The following is an 18,938-nucleotide window of genomic DNA, read 5'->3' as shown; positions in this document are numbered from 1 at the left end:
ACTCTGCAAGGATTAGCACCAACCACAGGGCTCAACCATTGCTCCAACAGGCCTGGCAGAGCCATCGAGTTTGTGTGTTCCTCACAGAAAGCATTTTCCCAATGGCCATTTCTGGAAAAGTTGTTCTCCAATTATTTTGGCTGGTCCTCATCTACAGGACAGTGTTAGAGTGGCTTTTGCAACTCTGTCTTCAGGAAATACATGTAAAGCTGATTCATTATCTTAAAATGCTGCTTTCATTTCTGCTCATTAAAAGCACATTTCAGATCCCTGCACCAAATGCACAGCTGATGTGATCTGGACACTCAAACACTGGGTTTCAGTTCTCTCTACTCTTCTTATTTCATTTGCTGCCCACAACCCGTGTTCTCTGTTTCAGGGACAGCTATATCAGACCTGAGCTACCACTGAAAAATGCCCTGGGTAAAATCCTCTCTCCCTGCAATGCCTGACACTCCAGGCAAATCGCACCCAATGTCACTCAGCCTAGATTTCAGGAGCTGCATCCCACACCAGCAGCATCCTCCCTGCACAGAGCAATAAACAGCTGTTCTGCACATCCCACACCCCTGCAAACCGAGCCACTAGGAAGGGAAGGAAAAGCAAGGAAGCTTAGGTAATGCATGTGTTACAGTCCTCACCTTTAGGGAGTCAAAGCAGGCAATAACTCGACCATTTTCCACATGGCAACTCCGTGATGGATGGGCGAACTTGCACTCTGCATCAGACCGAGAACAAGTCCCTCTCTGAAACTCTCGACACACTTCTAACGTCAGCCATTTTGTATCACGAACCAGGGAAACGTTTACAGCCATATTAAAAAACAAAAATTAAAATGCAAGCAATCGCACCCTTCCTCAGGGTAATATTTACTGCTGATCTTCTTTTTTCTTCTTTTTTTTTTTAAAAAAGGGTAAAAAAGTGAATTCAAGTTAAACGTGAAGAAATAACTAACTTGTTGCTTTGGTAGAACTCCTATTCATCAGCACTTAGGTTTTCATTTAAGTCAAATCGTGTTTCTTTAAACAAGAATTAAACATAAAGCCAATCATAAAATAGAAATCTTATCAGAACAACTGAAAATCAAATTAGAGGCCAGCTCCTAAAAGTGCAATTGTAGAAGTTAAAATACAAGTGTTATATTTTGTGCCACTGCCAAAGTTACTTGCAAATAACTGGCAGATTTTCAAAAGAATTCTGTGCTCTCCAGTTAATGGTTTCAATGATTCTTGCAAAAAGCATATGCTGCTGGCAGCACTTCAGTTTGTGGAACGGTCTCGGTCCTTGGGGAGAAAACTTCGGGCTTGGTGTTTTTTTCCTTCTATTTCTTGCTTCTAAAAATTATGGTTCATGAGCATCAAAACAGGCAAAAGGATGCCTGATGTTTTTTCTCCTCTTTCTTTTCTTTTAAATATTTGCTACATAGTCAGGGGAAGGAAAAAAATAAAATGGCTGAGCAAACTGCGTGTAAATGGGGAGCAAAAAAAAAAAAAAAAAAAAAAGGGCAAGGCTGGAGGAGCCGCCGTCAGGGCACGGACCGCAAGCAACGCCGAATTAAACAGAGAGGGGCGCGAGGGGCAGAGAGAGGCAGCCCTAGACAGAAATCCAAGCAGCGGTGGCTTCAGGAAAGGCACTTTTCAGCAACCTGCAGGAAAAAGAGAAATAGAATCAGCCAGGAGCCTGCGGCCCCGCTCGGGCGGGCGCGGGGCGGCGCCGGCGGCCATTGCGGGCACGGGGGCACTGCCCGCGCCGCGCTGCGCATGGGAGGCGGCGCCGGCCAATGGCGCTTGCCGTTACAGCAGCACCCGCGGGCAGCCGACCAATACAAGACACCGTTTCATACTGCCCCGGTGGGTGCCCGCCGCACGCCGCAGCCCCCGGGACCCTCCGGGAGCCTGCGGGACCCCCGGGCCCCGCCCGGACAGGCCGAGAGAGGAGAGGACAGCCCAACCTCCGGGACAGCGGCGGGGGCTGCACCCCCCAGGCCCTTCCAGACTACGGGGGAATATTTTGCTCTTCAGTTGGTTTTTTTTTGTTTGGTTGTTTTTTTTTTTAAATTCACATTAACTAACCCACCCCCTCTTCAGGGGTAGGAAGCGTTCGGGCAGGAAGGTGGCTTTCATATATACAAGGCTACAACTCAGCCCTACACCCCTCCGCACTTCAAGGTGTTCCATTAAACCCTTCTCCAGCGCAGGGCTGCTCCTGCGATGGCACATGAAGACAAACGACTGGTTCACAGCCACTCCTCTATGGATTCAGAGCCTACAACACTAAGAGCAAATCTGCCAGGGAAACCTAAGCCGCACACACACGGAAAAAATTAACTCATTGCTCACAGCTGTAATTTTCCACCAGACCAAAGGAAACTCGAATTACTCTGACTCCAGCAACTCGTGTTATACAACAAACAACTTTCAATGCATTCCAGTTGAAGGCTTCCTTGGCATCCACTAAAACGTTCAACTGTCCCTAGTCGTCCATTCTAATATTAATTGTACCATTGCCGCCTGATAGGATTGGGCTGTTTCCAAGTTCCCAATCCAGTCCTTTATCTTACTAAAGGATGACCGTCCACTTTTGCAAACATTTGACAGGCGCGGGATGTTGCCTGTGTGACTATTAAGATTTCAAGCTTTTGTAGGAGAAGAGCTTCCAACTACAAAAAAAGGAAGCTTAAATTCCTCTTTTATTATTGGTGTGTTATTGCAATTACACTGATCAGTAACTGAAACCTACTGGAGCTGGAAACAATGGAAACAATGCTACCACGGAAGAAGTGTGGGAAGAGGCTGTCATCAGCAGCAGGGGGTGGGGCACAGAGGCTCTTTGATTCACAGATCGAATTATTTCAATTTAGAGAAAACAACACTCGTTAAACCTATATTGCAAGTATTTTCTAGGCTTAATTAAGATTAAAGTTGATAACAAAACCTGCCCAGATCCCTCCAATCCAGCTTGAAGCATCACCACAAAGCTTGGTCTGACCCACGTTTCTGGAAGGACCTTTGCATTTTTGCACATCAGGTGGAGAACAGAGACTGCAAACATCATATTTGCTAAGCGTGATTTAAACTTCAAAGAGAAGGAAAAGAGGCACATCTAACCATGCTCATTTCTTTTCGGTTTTGTAAAGAAGAGATGCTCTAAATCAATTCCAATTGTGCAAACGGGGCAAATTTATACAGGAATCCCATTCACTGATATGTGGGCTCCCCATTCAAATGAGCTCAGCAAGCAAAAGAAAGGAAATGATGGGCAGAAAACCTTCTGCAGGAAGCTAAGGACTAGCTGGGTGCAGCTCTCAAAAACGAGCTAGAACAGGTCAGATACGGGTGGGGATTAGAAAGAATGCAATCTCAGAAACTCTTAAGAGCAGACTGAAATACAACCATCTTGTGGCTTAAGTGCCTATTCCACAGCTTCAGACTCCCAAGGGAAGTGAGGGTCTGTTAATGCTGGGATGGAATATAATGGGTCCGACTTAACACACTGTCACACCAAACACCAAGATGTCCAGTGTAGTAACATCTGCCCTTCCACCTCAAGAAATCCCAGTGTAACAAACCAAATGTTGACCTCGCTCTCAAGCCATGCACCTCAGGAGCACACACTGCCCACAGGTACATGGCTGCACTAAACTGCTCAGTCCTCAAAATGAAGGGCATCATGTTAATGAAAGCTAAATCAAATGAATCCTACAAAACATTAAACTACAAATATCAAAACATTCAGACACATGTAACACAGTGGATATTTTTCTTTACAACTCGTGGGGGAGGAAACAAACCCACCAATGCAAACTGCCCCAGCCCCACACCCTGCAGAAGGGCACACTTGTCTGTGCAACATTCAAGAGACACAAGAAATTTTCTGTGCTATGGAAACAACCCACCTCTCTGAAGAAGGATAGAGTCATCTCAGACCCTGGCACTATAGTTCCTGTACCGGAGGGAGACAAATTAATGAATATATTTTTCATACCCCAATTCTGCAGCCTGAGAGGCACCTGGCAGAGCACAGCAGCACACACTGCCCCATCACTTGTTTGCTGGGCACTCAGGAGAGCAGTTAAGCACATGCTTAACTCTGAGCATGCCAACAGTCTTTCTGGAAAGACAATCTGAAGCATGTACTTAAGTGCTTTGCTGAATCAGGGCCTAAATAAATGAATCTGCTTCACAGGTTTATCAGGACTGGGAGGCCAGCAAGCACAGGCAGCAGTCATTGTGTTTTGGCTTACATGATCGCAGCCCAGAGGAGCATGAGTTAGGCTTTTCTGCAGGTCAACAAATACAGTTTTGTCAGTGTTTGGATTGCTGCAAATCCTTCTCCATGTGGTCATGGAGAAGGCTGGAAACGCATGCACGCACGGCTGACATCACAGCAAGTGCTGCACACTGCTGCAGCAAGGCTCCCGTGCACAGCCCAAAGACAGCACACCTCAGACAGGAACCCGCCACTGACAATACAGAGCTTCAGCTCTCCAGGTTTCAACTCCTGGCAGGAAACAACTATTCTCACCAGAATGCACCCTTACAATTCTCTTGTTATTATCCTTTTTTGGGGGGGAGGGTGTAGGGCAGCTGGCATTTTATTCCCTTTGTTCTCCCATATATTTCAAATGGGAGGAATTAAAACAAAAAAAAACCATCCATGCCAAAACCAACATACAACCTACAAGGATTAAAAAGTAGCTCCAGCAATCAGGGGCTTCATTAGTGTGCAGGAAATACAACAAAGGGTAGGTGCTGCCTTTTGAACCCTTCCCAGCAAGCCAGATCCGTCTGGCAGGGCTCAGCTCCTCCACTACACATGAGCCAATCTCATTTCAATGGTATCAGCATCAAAGCTGGAGAAAGCAGCAGAGCAAAGAGAAAAGCCTATGGCCTTTATCCCTGTAAAGAAACTACAATATCCCTGAAGCCTCTGCTCCAGGGCCACTTGCTGGGCCAAGCTCTAATTGCTTGAGCTGCAGGAGGATGGGACTTGCTCCAGATGTCAGACCCAGCCTTACAGCTACCGAAGTGCAGAGGAACAAGGGCAGTCTGAGGAGCAAAGGTCACACCAGGGCTTGCTTCTGGCAGGACTAAGATGCCCTGATCACTTGAGGTAACATGAGGACGAGCGTATTCACTTGACACTTGAATTCCTCCTGCTTGCCATGAAACTGATCCCCTTCCACTGACAGGCCCCATGGACATCAACTTGTAAGGACACTTCCTGACAGCTGAGTTCAGAAATGGTAATTTATGTGACAAGATGGATTCAAGCAGCTTCCAAGTGTAAATGACGCTATTTAAAAGAGATTTTTTTTTCTTTGTGTTTTTTTTTTAAGAAAAAATTACTCAGTAGAAGTACCAAGGTGGGTTCCTTATTTACTGTTTCTCAAGGATTTCTGCGTCATGACTGCTCAGCTGAGAAACAGAAGTGCTGTTGCCCTAACTCACAGTCCAGTGAGTAAGAGCAGCAGCTATTCCTTTCACCTGAAGAGGAATAGGGATACTGCAGACACACTGGAGTTTTCCCAAGATTAAGTTCCAGTCGTGCCCATTCTTTATCATATGCAATGCTGTCCATGCTCCTCTTCCACTCAAACCACCAGAACGTGACTGTAGAACTAAGGAATGGCTCTCCTGAGTCCAAGCTCAGCCCTACACTGCCAGGCTGCAGTGTGCTTTACCCAGTTTTGCAAGTTATGGTAAATGAAAGCTCAGACCCAGCCTGGATGGATGGATGGATGGATACCCTGGAGGCACAGCAATAGAGAAACTGTGCTTGCAAAATTAAGACCTCAAATTTTACACCAATTCCACTAAAACTAAATATTGCTATCAGCATTCACTGAGTGTCTAGATACTGTCAGAGCCCAGAAAAGACTTTTGGCTATGGGCTTTCCTCAAAGCACTAAATTTAGCTGGCAGTACAAATGTCAAGCTCACTCATCAGTCCTTGCACTTTTGAGACAATTATGTAACTTAGGTTTTTTTATTGCACCTTAATGAGTACGGAAGAGCTTGGTGTGCCCACCACCGCATCCTTGATAAGGCAGAATAGGGACCTCCTCACCCAAACAGCAGTGAGATGTTTCTGTTATCAAACAATCTTCCAAATAAACACAGTGTTCCCTGGAAACACTGCAAGGCAAAGAGAAATGGGAGCAATGAAAATAGCGCATTGAACTGTTTTGTTCTGAAAGAGAAAGAAAACTCTGTGGAGAATACCACCACCCATCCAAGAGCATTTTCACATTCCTATGGAAAACCAAGTCTGAGAATCTTTCCCAGTCCTTCCTTTCTGTCATAGGTTAGCAAGCAGAGTCCCGGAAGGGACGTCCTTACAGTTTCCTCTGGGAACTGATAGAACCTATCAGCTGGCCAGTTTGAATATGGACAATTCTCTAAGCCACTTAAAGTTGTGATCACCTCTGTTATCCACATTTAAGAATAGGCAAACTCCCCCTCCAAGCTCTCTCTCATTTCTGGTGCTGGGACAGGTGGCTGCAGGGCCCGAGTGGGGGCCAGCGGGCCCGGCCAGGCCCTGCTTGGGCCAGGCCGGGCCGGGCCACGGCCATCCTGGAGCCGATGGGCCCTGTTCCAGCCGTGGAACCCCCCCCACTGCCTTGCCGTGGGCAGCCGGAGCGGCTCGGCTCTCCCCCCTCTCCACTGCGATAAGAAAAATTCAACATTCCAGCTGCAAAGCTGCAAGGCCGAGGTGAGATTAACCCTTTTACTGCTGTGAAGAGCTGAAAACCTGAGGGAAGAGAAAGAGGAGATGCTTAAAGCTCAAAGTCTGTTGTGAAGCTATGATATATCAGAGTATCCCGTTGTAATTTCATGAAGATATGGGGGGTGGAGTGTTCAACTCGTGAGCAAAAGCACCTGCGCTGAGATAGGCAGATGCTGACGCAGCTGTAATTTCATGAGAAGTTTGGACAGGGAGAGATGGACCAGATGAGGACTTTTGCTCCAAACGGGAAAGGAGAAAACCTCAGTCCCTAGAGATGAACCTGATGAGGACTTTTGCTCCAAATGGGAAACGAGGAAACCTCAGTTCCTAGAGATGCTCCCAGAGATAGTCCTAACAATGAAGATGAGGAAGACCCTTTGCTCCCAGGGAAGGAGAAGGGCCTCTGTTTTTGTTTCTGAACGGCTCAACCTTAAAATTGTACCCCAAAAAACTTCAAGAGTGGACCCTCGAAAGCAGTTGCGGGAAAAGCTGCAAGTCGGGGGAAGGGACTCACACGCAGGCAGAGAGACTCCTCTTCCTAAATGGACTGAACAATATTTGGAAGTGGGCGGCTGTCTCGTTGTGATAATGTTTTCATAGCATGAGCAAGAAGAGACTTCTCTTTCTAAATGGACTGAACAAGGTTATTATGGAAGTGATAAACAGACTGAACATCTTAAGGGTTGTCTTTTTACATTGTCAGTGGGAGAAGGGAGGAAGGTGGGGGGAGGAGGAGAGTTCTGAAGGTGGTATAATTTTTTTCTTTCCTCTTTCAGGTCTGTTAATAAACTTCTTTATATTCTTTCAAGTTTGGTGCCTGCTTTGCATTTCTCCTAATTCTTATCTCACAGAAGATAAACAGTAATGAGTATTTTGGACCAAACCACTACACTTTCTCTTCCACTTTCACAGCATGTAGTAAAGAACCCATGAAACTATATCCTTGCTTATCAAAGGAACCAAAAAGTTATAGTCAAAGGCATGGTTTTACTGAAAACCATTCTACTGTTACATTTATTGGCAGTGATGCATGAGTTAAGATAACCCACATTTGTGGGCTGTTTATGGAGTCAGTGAGGAGGGGAAACAAAAAAGTTTAAAAAAATCTTCATCTAGGATCTACCAAGCCAGGAACACAATGACATTAGTTGAGTTGGCTGACATTAGAGAAGTTCACTTTGGGCATCAGAAAAGCCCATGGCAAGTTAGGTGCTGTCACAATTGGATCACAAGGCTTTACTTGGGACTGATTCAAAAATGCTGCTTCACAACAGCAAAAGAAATCACAAAAATAACCCCAAGAAAGGGCAGGTATGGATCCTCCATTGCTAAAACACCAATGACAAAGCTCTTACCCTACCTCACATAAAACCCAGCAGTGTTCAGATTCCCAGAGACACAATTCCTTTGCTGGCGGAACATCGACAGTTTGCACACAGCGGGGCTGCCTCAGACACGGGCTGGCTCCCGCCCCCCACGCTCCCAGGCTGTACACTGGGACTGGAGCCATCTCAGCAATGGCAGCTTCTCCAGGGCTTCTCAGCCCTTGTGCACTTAAATGGGCTCCAGTATCAACTGGACCTGAAGAAGGTAAATTTATTTTCTGTCACCTGCAAGAGGTATTTTTGCTTTCAAATTAGAAAATAATCTTCTATTTCTTGCTCTGGCCCTCATTCTTTAAAACAAACACTTCAGGGACACGGCAGACACTTTGAATATTTCCTTTGTGAACATTCTGTACCTGGACATTTTCTCCCTCAGGGAACAGTTTACTTAGTTTAAGGTAGACCTCTACAGCCAAAAGAAAATAAACCTCCTTTTGTTGTTCTACCAGTTACTCAGAAAAAGAGCAGGTTTCCTATACTGTGGCCATGCATGAAAAGTTTCTGTTCAAGGTCTAATCACAGATGTTGGGGGCCGTGAATCACCAGGGGTCACACTGCGTGCCATACGTCAACTCAGCTCTGAGTGCCGTCTGTTCAGAACAGGATGGCAGAACACAGGAATTAATAATAAACCCATGCAAGTAAAACAACCTCCCAATGCTGCTGCAATGGAAAAGCCTCATTTCCAGGACAAGCCCGCTACAGAAGCAACAGAGTGGATGTTTGAGCATGCAGGTACCACACAAATCAGTGGTTCCTTCACACACTTCTGTGTTGAAGGAACCACTAACACTTGTCCTTTTTTCCCCACACTCTCATTCTGCTGGCTTAGAGCAACTTTGGAGAGTGGCTGTTACTGGTCGTGACCTCTCTGGATAGAGCAGCACAAGGAACATCCTCCTGCCCCTCAGTGGGGAAGGTTGTACATACTACATCCCATCTCTTCAGAGGCTTGCCAGCCTTGCTAAACTTCTGGATTTATGGCACCCTGGGAGATGGCTGTGGGGGTCTGCAGGGCCAGCAGTGCTGCTGTCCCTGGGAAAATGGATCATGCATCACTGGCCTCTGGGCACTTCCCACTGCTCTTAGCTGCCCTGACACAACCTCAGCATGTCTCTTACATACAGAGTTGGGCAACTGAAAAAACAAGAAGGGAAAAAAAAGGAAAAGATGCAAAATAAAGTAGCATGAGGGAAGGAAGCCCTTCACTGCAGAGAAAAAGAATGTATAAATACAGGGAACTTTATCCTCCCTTGTGTACGTGCAATTCTTGACACTTACACCCTGAAGCAAACAACCACAGGAAAAATTAATACTGAGTTTAAGGAAATATTGAAAAAATCGCTTTGTTTTTGAAATCTACCATTCTTCAATGTGCGCTATGGTGCTCCTATTCCCTCAGCCACCTGAAATCTTCAGTCTGTTTTCCTTCTTCCTGAACCTTCAGCACCTCTTGTCCACCAAAGTTCAGAGAACTCCTTTCCCCTTCATTCCTACAGGATTAGTTCTTCAAAATGTTTCCACAGGCAAACGGCTGGGAGTTATTTCTCACTGTCTGCTGGGGATTTCTAAGCCAAAAATGCACTACAAAAACATGGCAGTTTAAGGAGCATTTTATATTTGTTTGTCTTTGAACAAAGTCACAGAAGCTGCTGTGCTGGACACACGTGCCTTGGCAGAACAAATACCTTTCCATAGGGTGTTCCACGGCAGCATGCGTTGCAGTGCTGCAAAGGGAACTTACCCCTCTTTCACTGAATAGATTTATTGTTAGAATAACCACACATGCACATTTCTGTTCTTTTGGGCTTTTGATTTTCTGCCATCAGTTTATTTGGAATCAGTTAGAGGTCAAGACCCCGTTCCTACTCCAGTTCTCTACTAGGACTGATAGTGACCCACTGCCATCCCACCCCTGTGGGATCTGGGGGATGCTCTGCTGATCAGGCAGCCAAGTGGGAGTTTGCTTGACTGAGGCCATCACCAGTAAGAGACACATGGAGAAAGATGCTCCCTTCTATTTTGGGAGGACCTTCCTCCCAAATCCCTTCTGGCCCCCTACATGAGGCAACTTCCCAAGGCCGAGGGCCAGGGAGCTGCCTTACAGCAAGGTGGCTGACGCAAAAGGAGCATTTCCTCTGCAGTGCAGAAGCAGCTACTGCACTTGCTGTGAAACAAATCTAAAATCCTCTCCAGTGCCAGCACCTCTTGGGAGGGGTTAGGACCACAATTACACCAGCTGCAAACACAAAAGAAAAGGGGAAAAAAAAAATTGTTGGCAGGGATCTCTGGAGGTCAGCTAATCCAAACCCAGTCTCAAAGCACAGCCAGCTTCAGAGGTGGATGCTTCCATATCCAAGCACAAAGAGAACTGTCTACACAAAGAGAGCTCAATTGAGTCAAACAAATTTACAGAGGAGACAGGAAAGGCCAAGGCTCATTAAGGCTTGTTCCCCACCACGTAATCATAAGAAATAGGATCAAGCAGATGTATCCCACAATCTATCTGATTATCCTACTCAGTGTTCGATAAACCCCCAAGGTCCTTGCCAATCAGATAAGTGTCCGCATGTGTTTGGGACAGCTGAGGGGAGGGAATGCTTTTACCCAACTGCCCTTCCTGGGATTCCTGTCAGGAATAACCGTACGGGTATCTCCTAAGCTCCAAGCATGATCCTAACCCTCAAACCAGGCACAAGAAATACAGAAACAGGAGCCCAGCTCAGCCATTCACTGTGCTGCAAGGCAGCCTGGGACTTTCAGGAGGTATCAGATATGTTCTATACACAGAGGAGACCAGCCCAGGTCCAGTGCTTCATAGGTGCCTTTGCCCAAGCACACACATTTGTGCCTGGAAAATTCCCACTCCAGACTTCTCAATCACAGAGCCTTCTGCTCAAAGAGACAGGTTTTTCTCCAACAAAAAGGCACTTTCGCTGCAAGTCCCATATTATATCTTCTGTAAGCACATACATGCTCCTACACACACACAACAGCTGAAGGCACTCCAGTGTTAACTGCCCTACCTGGTCGCCAGAGGCCTGCAGAAAGAGAAGACAGCATTTGGACTGTAGTTTGAGCTCTTTCTTAGCTGGAAGAATTCAGAGAAAACAAAAAATTTTTCTTTTAACATTCTTTGTACTGAGAGCTTGGATAAGCCATAAGTAACTTGGCAGCAAAGCAGTTTGGTACAAACACAGCACACCAGCACACAATGCAGTCATCACAAAGCCACTGCTCTGGGCCAGACTAATTTTCCCCTTCGCACAAGGCAGGCCTCCAAAGTCTTTATGTTCCTACATTCGAGTCCATCTGAGTTACACAATGTGTTAAAAATGAGGACTCATGCACAATGAGGAAAACACCTATCATTTATGGGCTACATGGAAGGGCATACAGTGCACAAAGGTACTCAAAATACATTTGTCAAACAATGCAGGACTTAGGAAAAGTAAAATCTTGACTTATTTCTCAGCTCAGACCTGTAACAGTATCCTCAGGTTGCAAATCAAATACTCAATGACAGAAAGGCTGGTAACAAAAGCATCCAATGTATTTAGAATATTTTTCTTTCAGAATTAAAATAAAGACGTTAGAACATGTAGGAAAGCGGGAAAACCAAATATAGTGACAACTGAGAGCATATTTTCCAATTCCGTATGCCAGTGAAAATCCAGAGCAACCTAGTCCCAAACCCCAAAGGCATTATCATTGCACAGGTAGTCATCATTTTGACAGGAAAGATGCTCTAGTCCTGTCAGACTGGGACCCTGGAAACAGGGGCTCAAATGCTGTTGCAGCCACAGGTGCCACAAGTGACAAGTCACTTAATCCCTCTGCAAACTGGGGTTGTTACTTTCCCATCTCTCAGTGATGTCTGGCAGATAAAATGCAGGAACTGCAATCAGGCATTAAGAAACTGCTGCAGTAAAGGCTGCACAAGCACCAGATGAACAGATACATTTCAGACCCCACAGCCATTACAGTATGAAGCAGGATACAGGAGAGAGAGTAGAAGTCATGCACATGCACAGAGATCTGCCCCATTAATCCAGCAGGCTACAACAGGATGAAAGGCACGTCCAACAGTTCCAATCCTGCTTGTGCAGCAGCAACCACCCTCCCAGCAACCAAGGGAGGCACTGCTGTAGTACTTACAGGGGAGCAGCCAAACCAAAAGGCACCTGAAGGTGTAAGGGCTAGTTTTGGCAGCGTACTTTGGCACCAAGCACCACCCACTCAACTCTCTGTCCAGTGCCCCTGTGGGAAACAGGGTTTAGGGGTGCATGCAGAGAGAAGCCAACACAGCTAAGCCCTAAAAAAGGCAAGAGGAAGTCAAAGTTACCCTTGAAGCACTTCCCAAGCCATTCAGAGTTAGTGTGTTGGCATCTCCCGCCTTCCATGCACCCCAAAATCTGTTATTCATTACTCTTCATCTCACAGCCAGGTGGACGAAATCAACTTTTCAGGGAGTGAATATCCTCTGTTTTCCCTGAGATGCCCGAGTCATTGACACCAACTGAAATCCTCAGATCTTCAATTATCTCATTACCCTCCTGCATCCGTAACACCACAACGTGTAACTTCTCTCCCCTGTGGAAGTCTTAGTGACCTGAATTATTTTCAATTTCCCCCTTAAGGCCTGTGTGCATGCTTTTCTTCAGAAAGCATCTGAATCAGCATGAAACCTCTGAATCAAAAACAGGAACCCAAGAAGGTGGGCAGATGTACAAATGAACAGTGCCTACCATGTGCCTCATCCTTCCTGCCACCAGTCCGCAGATCCCAGCCACATGCAAACACACAAGCACCCACCCCTGTGCAGTTGGGAGTCTGTCCAAGTTGAATTTTAAAGAAGGCGGCAAAAAACCCCTAAGTAGGGATATATTCTGTTAAACCTTGAGCTCACACTCTGAACACTATCCATTAATGCACTTCTGTCCCCCCACCCAAGAGAAGGAGCTTGGGTGATGGCAGAGGGAAGAGGGGATAGACGGCAAGTGAAGTCTTTGTTTTAATTGGCTGCTGTTAAGAACATTAGAAGGATGTTTGAAGGAGAATGATTAAGGACAGAGTGCAGAGGAGGTACTCAGAGGTGTCCAACAAACTGAATTTATGATGTGGCTTAGCAATCCATCACCTGGCTATCATTCCTACGTACATGCACATACATAAGCCTCAAAATATATTTAGCTCAGGGGGTCTGGAAAAAAACAGCTGTTCTTGCAACCCCAGCTAACAGTACTTTGCTCCTTATAATGCTACAGAAGCAATCTTTTTCCAACAAGGGAAGAAGATCAGATATAAAGGATAAATTGTTTTAACTTTGTTTAACTTTGTTTACTAAATCCATACGAGGGAACATATGCCTACAGCACCAACTCAGCAGTGGAAATTTGGCTCCCTGCAATTCCGTTATATAGATGCATTTTTTCCAGAGGAAGTCCAATGGTCTTGTTTGTTTCCACCACTAACAGAGGAGTTCAATGAAATTTTCTATTGGGAAAGTCTAATGAGGTCAGAATAAGAGAACAGAGTAACAAGGAAGGAATGTCATTGCATTTTATTTTTAGAAGAAGGATAAAGGTGGGACCTCACAAGAAGCAGGGGCTGGGCCTGTTTTGGTACAGAGGGCCAGGCTGGAATGCTTGGTCCTGTGAGCCTGAGGGGGTTTAGAGCTTCTTTTTTTTTTTTTGCAACAAAGGCTCCCTTGCCAAAGTCAGTGAATGAGTAGAGGGGTCCAGCTAGGAGAAAAGCAGAGTGATGCCTGGGGGTGCACAGACAGTGGGGTGGCAACAGCCCTGGGGAATGACTGAGAGGCAGTTCTCAGGCATACTCCCCTCCCCAACCTCTTCCCCTTTCTTTCCTGGGAAGATGAGTCCCTTGAGCAGCTCCACTGATCTGTGGATCTCTCACTGCAATTTAAAGGGAATCCAAGTTACAACAGGGTAAACATGGAGGGAATCAAGAGCAAGAAAAGCTCAATGCAGAAGTGCAGAGGGGCACATGGCTCTGCAAAGGGGGCAGTCATGACTATGACAGGAAACAGGATTGACTGTTGTTAAGGCTGGATGTCAAAACCCAGAGAGGCCACCTCAAGCAGAGGAGATGGGCCAGAGTAAGGCTGTGAAAAGGAAGGAATAAAGCTAAATTAAAGAACAGAGGCAGAGCGGAAAGGGGCTTGACTGGGATAAACAGGTAAGGAGGAAAAAGGGTGCATTCAAGAGCAAGCAGGCCGTGGTCTATTTTCTGGCATCAGCTAATCTGATTGGCACAGAGATACAAGAAATAGAGGCTTAAATAGCTCATGGGAGCAGACCTTCAGCTGGGGAAAGCCATCATCACTCAGCAGTTAGCTCCTTTGCAGGCTCTGCCCCCAAACCCCAAGTGCAGAGCTGACCCTGCTGAGCACAGCCAGTGCAGAACAAAGGAGCACAAGAGGAAGTGTCTTTCCAAGGGTTAACAGACAGCAGAGAACAAGCTGTTCCATGCAGACGGAACTGGGACTTGCCACATACACCATGCAGACACTGCTCTGCCAGGATCACCAGAGCTCAAGTGCAGGAGCAGCCAGCTCTGCCTGCTAGGAATGAGACTACAAGGAGTTTCACCTTAAAAATGTGCAAGGACAGCATTAACCCAGGGGAGTATCATTTAGGGAACACTGAGGCATCTGAGAAGACCAGAGACTAGCATCTCTGTTCTGCCTCCCAATATTACCTCTAGGAAAGGAGTAAGGGAAGACTCTTGAGAGGGAAAGTGTGCAGGACCAGGCATAAAGCACTCTTTCACCCTTCCTGTGCTGTCAAGTGCTGCAGGTTTCCGACTTGTGCTGAGTATGTAGGTGGAAACAACCCAGCAGACTGGAACCAGAACCACAGGAATGGTTCAGGGAGGGCAAGAAAATGCTCCTTGACAGGGAGTCATGAGAGGCTGGACTTCCCCTCCAGCACACAAACTCTCAAACATCATGTTTCAGAGTGGTGTGCTGTTTGTAGATCCTTCCTCTGCTCCTGTATACAGGCAGGTATGGGCAAAGAAGGCAGGAGCAGCAGGAGTGTGGAGGAATGACCCTCCTTCCAGCTGGGCTACAGCTGGTGAAAACAATCCAGCAGCCTCCATAGATACCCAGGAGTAACAGCACAGCAGACATGCACAATCTCCCACCCTGGTGCTCCAGCCTCCCACTCCTTCTAACTCTGAGGACTCCCTAAGCATGCCACGGTTTGCCTGCTCACTATTCCCCATCCAACTCCTTGCTTAGTGCTTGCCCAGTCTCTGCAACACTTTTGAAAGCTTCATGTGCCCACAACACCTTTTGGCAAGGACTTCCAGAGCTCCACTATGAGGGGAAAGACCTCCTGTAAGTCCCCAGCCACAGTAATGCCCTTATGTCCCTGCCCTTCCCCTGTCTGATCTTAAGATATGCTGCAGACTGAGCATCAGTCTCTTCCCAGAGACACATGCTTTTTGGGACTTCTAGTATCAGCAATGAACTTAAAATCTATGTACAGCGGTTTACAAAGCTTATTTTTCTCTTAGATAAAGGGAAGTGGCAGAGTGGGAGGGACAGTAATTGCAGGATGAAATGACACAATTTCCAACCCTTTCTGGGAGCTGGAAACAGACAAGTCTCATTTCCAACCCCAGACTTGGGAGAAAGCTTGCAATTAGAAAAATTAACAGTGGCCTTGAATACAATGGCTACAGTTTAACTAACCTGGATTCAGGCTTTGTTAATCAAGAAGCCCTTCTGTAAACTACAGCACAAAGGCACTTTTCCAAAGATCAGGTTACCTCAGCCCAGCCACACCACAGTGGAAATTTTAGAGACCTTTATTTAAAAGCTCAAAAGAGTTCTTCACTGCTGAGACCACCCTATCTGCTCTTCACCCTCTGCTCTGCAAGGAGCAAGGTGAGCAGGTGCCTGGCTCAACCCATGGCTAAGGCAGGGCTTTGCAGTTAAGCAACAACAACTACGAATCGTTTCCAAGGCACTGATGACCAGCTGGGTGGGCTTACATCACATCCATGGACCTAATCAGCATCTCAACCTCTGGAACTACACAGCAGAGGCTGCACCAGGATTATAAAACAAAATGAGAACATACTCTTAAAACATGCATCTTTCAAGGCTCTGGAGAGCCTTACAGCTACATCTTCACAGCTAATCACATCACAGGTACAGGACAAGGTTAGCAAGTAAGTGCCCAGAGCTCATGAGCCAGTATATCCATTTTACCTAGCAGAGGTAGGTACCTTCCATCCCATAGTAATGTTACCTTGACAGGTGCAGTGCTGACAGTAAATACTATGACTGTTCCATATTCTGAATTATCCCTTTAGGGATGAAAGCAAAGATACATATTCAGGGAATGGATATTTCCTGCAGCCTCCTGCACAGCTCGCAGCATCAGAAAATTAAGCTGACTGGAGGAGCAAAGCCTGATGCTGCTCCTATAGCAGAACTTGTTTGGTATCATTACTCATAGGACAGTTAAACTAGCGAGTTGGCTACTCTGGACTCTTTTCTGCTTATTTTTTTATGGATTATAGAGTAAAATATAAATTTCAAAGAAATGTCCTGGAAATGTCATGTGCCTAGGACACACCCATATATCCCTCTGTCAGTAGCACTGAGCCTAACTTTGCCCCTCTCCTTAAATTGTTACTCTTAACAAAATATCAACTGCATGCCTTCGCTCTTACTGACTAGCTGGAATACCACTGAAATGTAGTGGCAGTTAGTAAGTAGTATTTTGAACTCATGGGAAATGTTTTGTATGGCTGTACTTCCTGCAGGGGGTGGTTTTAACATGTTGTCCTTGCTCCTCTGGAAGGCTCACCAAGACCACATCAAACGTAGACATCTGTGCATGTGGATGGACCAAGGTCTAAGAAGTGTTATCAGACTACAAGGGAGCTATGAGGTCCAAATGGTCTCATCTCCATCCAGGCAGATGTTCAGCAATGTAGATTTATGCAGTTTTCCCATCATCCTCTTCTCTTCGCAGTTTTAATTGCTAGATCAGCACATCCCCTGAGCTCCACGCTATTTCTGCCCAGCCTGAGCTCTGCCTGCAGACAGGAGGGCTCTTTTTGTCTGGATCTTTGTTCTTTCAACATCATCTAAATACCACTCCCTTAATATCTGATTTAGTATTTCAACCCCTTTAATTACACACTGTGAGATTTTATCGGAAATCTGATTATTGTTTGAAAGTCTGAGCATTTCAGCCCAGCCTCAGAATTGATCTATTGACTGCCTCTAAATCTCACATTTTAATTTAACATTTAACACTTTATACCCGCATTAATTTCATTTCCCATGATCAATATCAACAAACACCGTCTCTGGCTCTCTCCTGATAGAGAGACCTTGGAGACCCTGCTCTGCCAAACACTCAAGATAGCTTTGCTCTTGAACATGGACATTTATGGGGCTGATCTATCCAGTAGAAGAGGAAGGAAAAGACCCATGAGAAATAGCAGTAGTAAGTAGCAAGGTTTAGTAAGCAACACCACCGGTCAAGATGCACAGGCGCAGACCTGGCCATGGTGGTGGCACGGGGACTGGCCGGGCCCCAGGACATAGGGAGCAGAGACTCCAGCCAGCTCACCATCCATCTGTCCCACTGCCACCTTGCAATTCCTGCTCACTCCAAACAGTGGGTGAGAGCTGAGTCTGTCCAAGAACTGCAAGCAAGCACTGGGCCACAGGAAATGCCCGACTGGCTTGGTATCTCCTGGCATTTAACCAGCCTGCAGGTCTAGTCCCCCTGTTTGCCTCCACAAAGCACAAGAGGAAGAGCAAAATGCCCCTCTGATCTCCAAGTCTAGCAGATCTCTTATTAGCAGACACAAACTGCACAGACTAATCACGGAAGACACTCATCATGCTGCTTTTCTATCCAGCCACTGCCAGTCTCAAAGGTGGCTGCTATACAGCACTGGATCCAGCTTTGCCAGGACGACAGTGTCAGATCTCCTTTTCTAGGCCATGGGAAGCAGAACTGTCTGTGCTTGAAGAGGGTCGGGTCCTCCTTGTACCCCATCTGCAATGCATTTGTGTTGCGACTGGAGATGGAAGACGACATTGTCCCCACTACCGCAGAAAACAGCAGTATTTGTCCCTGAATAATTTCTCTAGCATATTAAGCACAAGTCATTCTTATGCAAAGACTGCCATGTACAGCTGCCAAGGTCAGTAAGACCTTGTTTTATTTGCTGCATAAGGGCTGGCTGCGCAAGTTTTAACTTGTACATATTTTTCCATGCGTTGTCTTAGATTTCCCTGCTGCTAGCGTCTATGCATCTTGCTGTCTGTTCAGTAGGTCATGCTACCTTCTCTGGCTGTTAATAATGACTACCCAATATCCAGTGCTCCAGACAGTCGAAGTTCCAGCAAACCAACTCTTACAGTATGTTTAATTCAAAAGACAGCAAGGACAACATTGAATAACAATTTTCAAGGAAAACATGCTCCACAGCTTTTGCTAACAACATCAATATGCTTCTATTTTCAGGGGGTTGTGACCTGCTATCCACTCACACAGACATCACTGTTCACGTTCTAGTATCTACATACAGATGATTATTTGTGCAAGGATTGCATTCAACCACATGGCACTACATGCATACACAGGCTCTGGATTACAATATCAGTGAGTGCAGTCTTCAGGAAGCAGCCAAGTACTGAAGAGCCTGGGTTTAATTAGATGACAGAATCTGAAAATAAGGCCCTATGTTTTTTAAACTGCAGACACATTCTTACAGACTACAGCCAATAGTTATACCTAGAATAAGGACTGTCCCTCTCCCCAG

The 18,938-nt window shown here is 46.0% G+C and overlaps 1 protein-coding gene across 9 annotated transcripts in view; it reads right to left on the bottom strand.

Moving 5' to 3' along the window:
- Positions 1-18,938, bottom strand: part of MBNL3 (muscleblind like splicing regulator 3) — a 94,887-nt gene that overhangs the window by 59,296 nt on the left and 16,653 nt on the right. For 8 of the 9 annotated variants that reach the window (XR_004243133.1, XR_004243134.1, XR_004243135.1 and 5 more), the window contains exon 2: positions 642-1,645. Coding sequence is in view for 6 of the 9 variants with exons in the window: in XM_032124414.1 (XP_031980305.1) it covers positions 642-815 (174 nt within the window). In the remaining 3 variants the exon portion in view is untranslated. Of the gene's footprint in view, positions 1-641; positions 1,646-11,140; positions 11,160-18,938 lie in introns of those variants that run through there. The other variant, XM_032124417.1, reaches the window with a different exon arrangement.

Source organism: Corvus moneduloides, chromosome 14 (assembly GCF_009650955.1).
Source record: "Corvus moneduloides isolate bCorMon1 chromosome 14, bCorMon1.pri, whole genome shotgun sequence".
NCBI classification, from domain to species: domain Eukaryota; kingdom Metazoa; phylum Chordata; class Aves; order Passeriformes; family Corvidae; genus Corvus; species Corvus moneduloides.
Note: the sequence above shows the minus strand (reverse complement) of the source record. Positions and strands in the feature narration are given on the sequence as shown.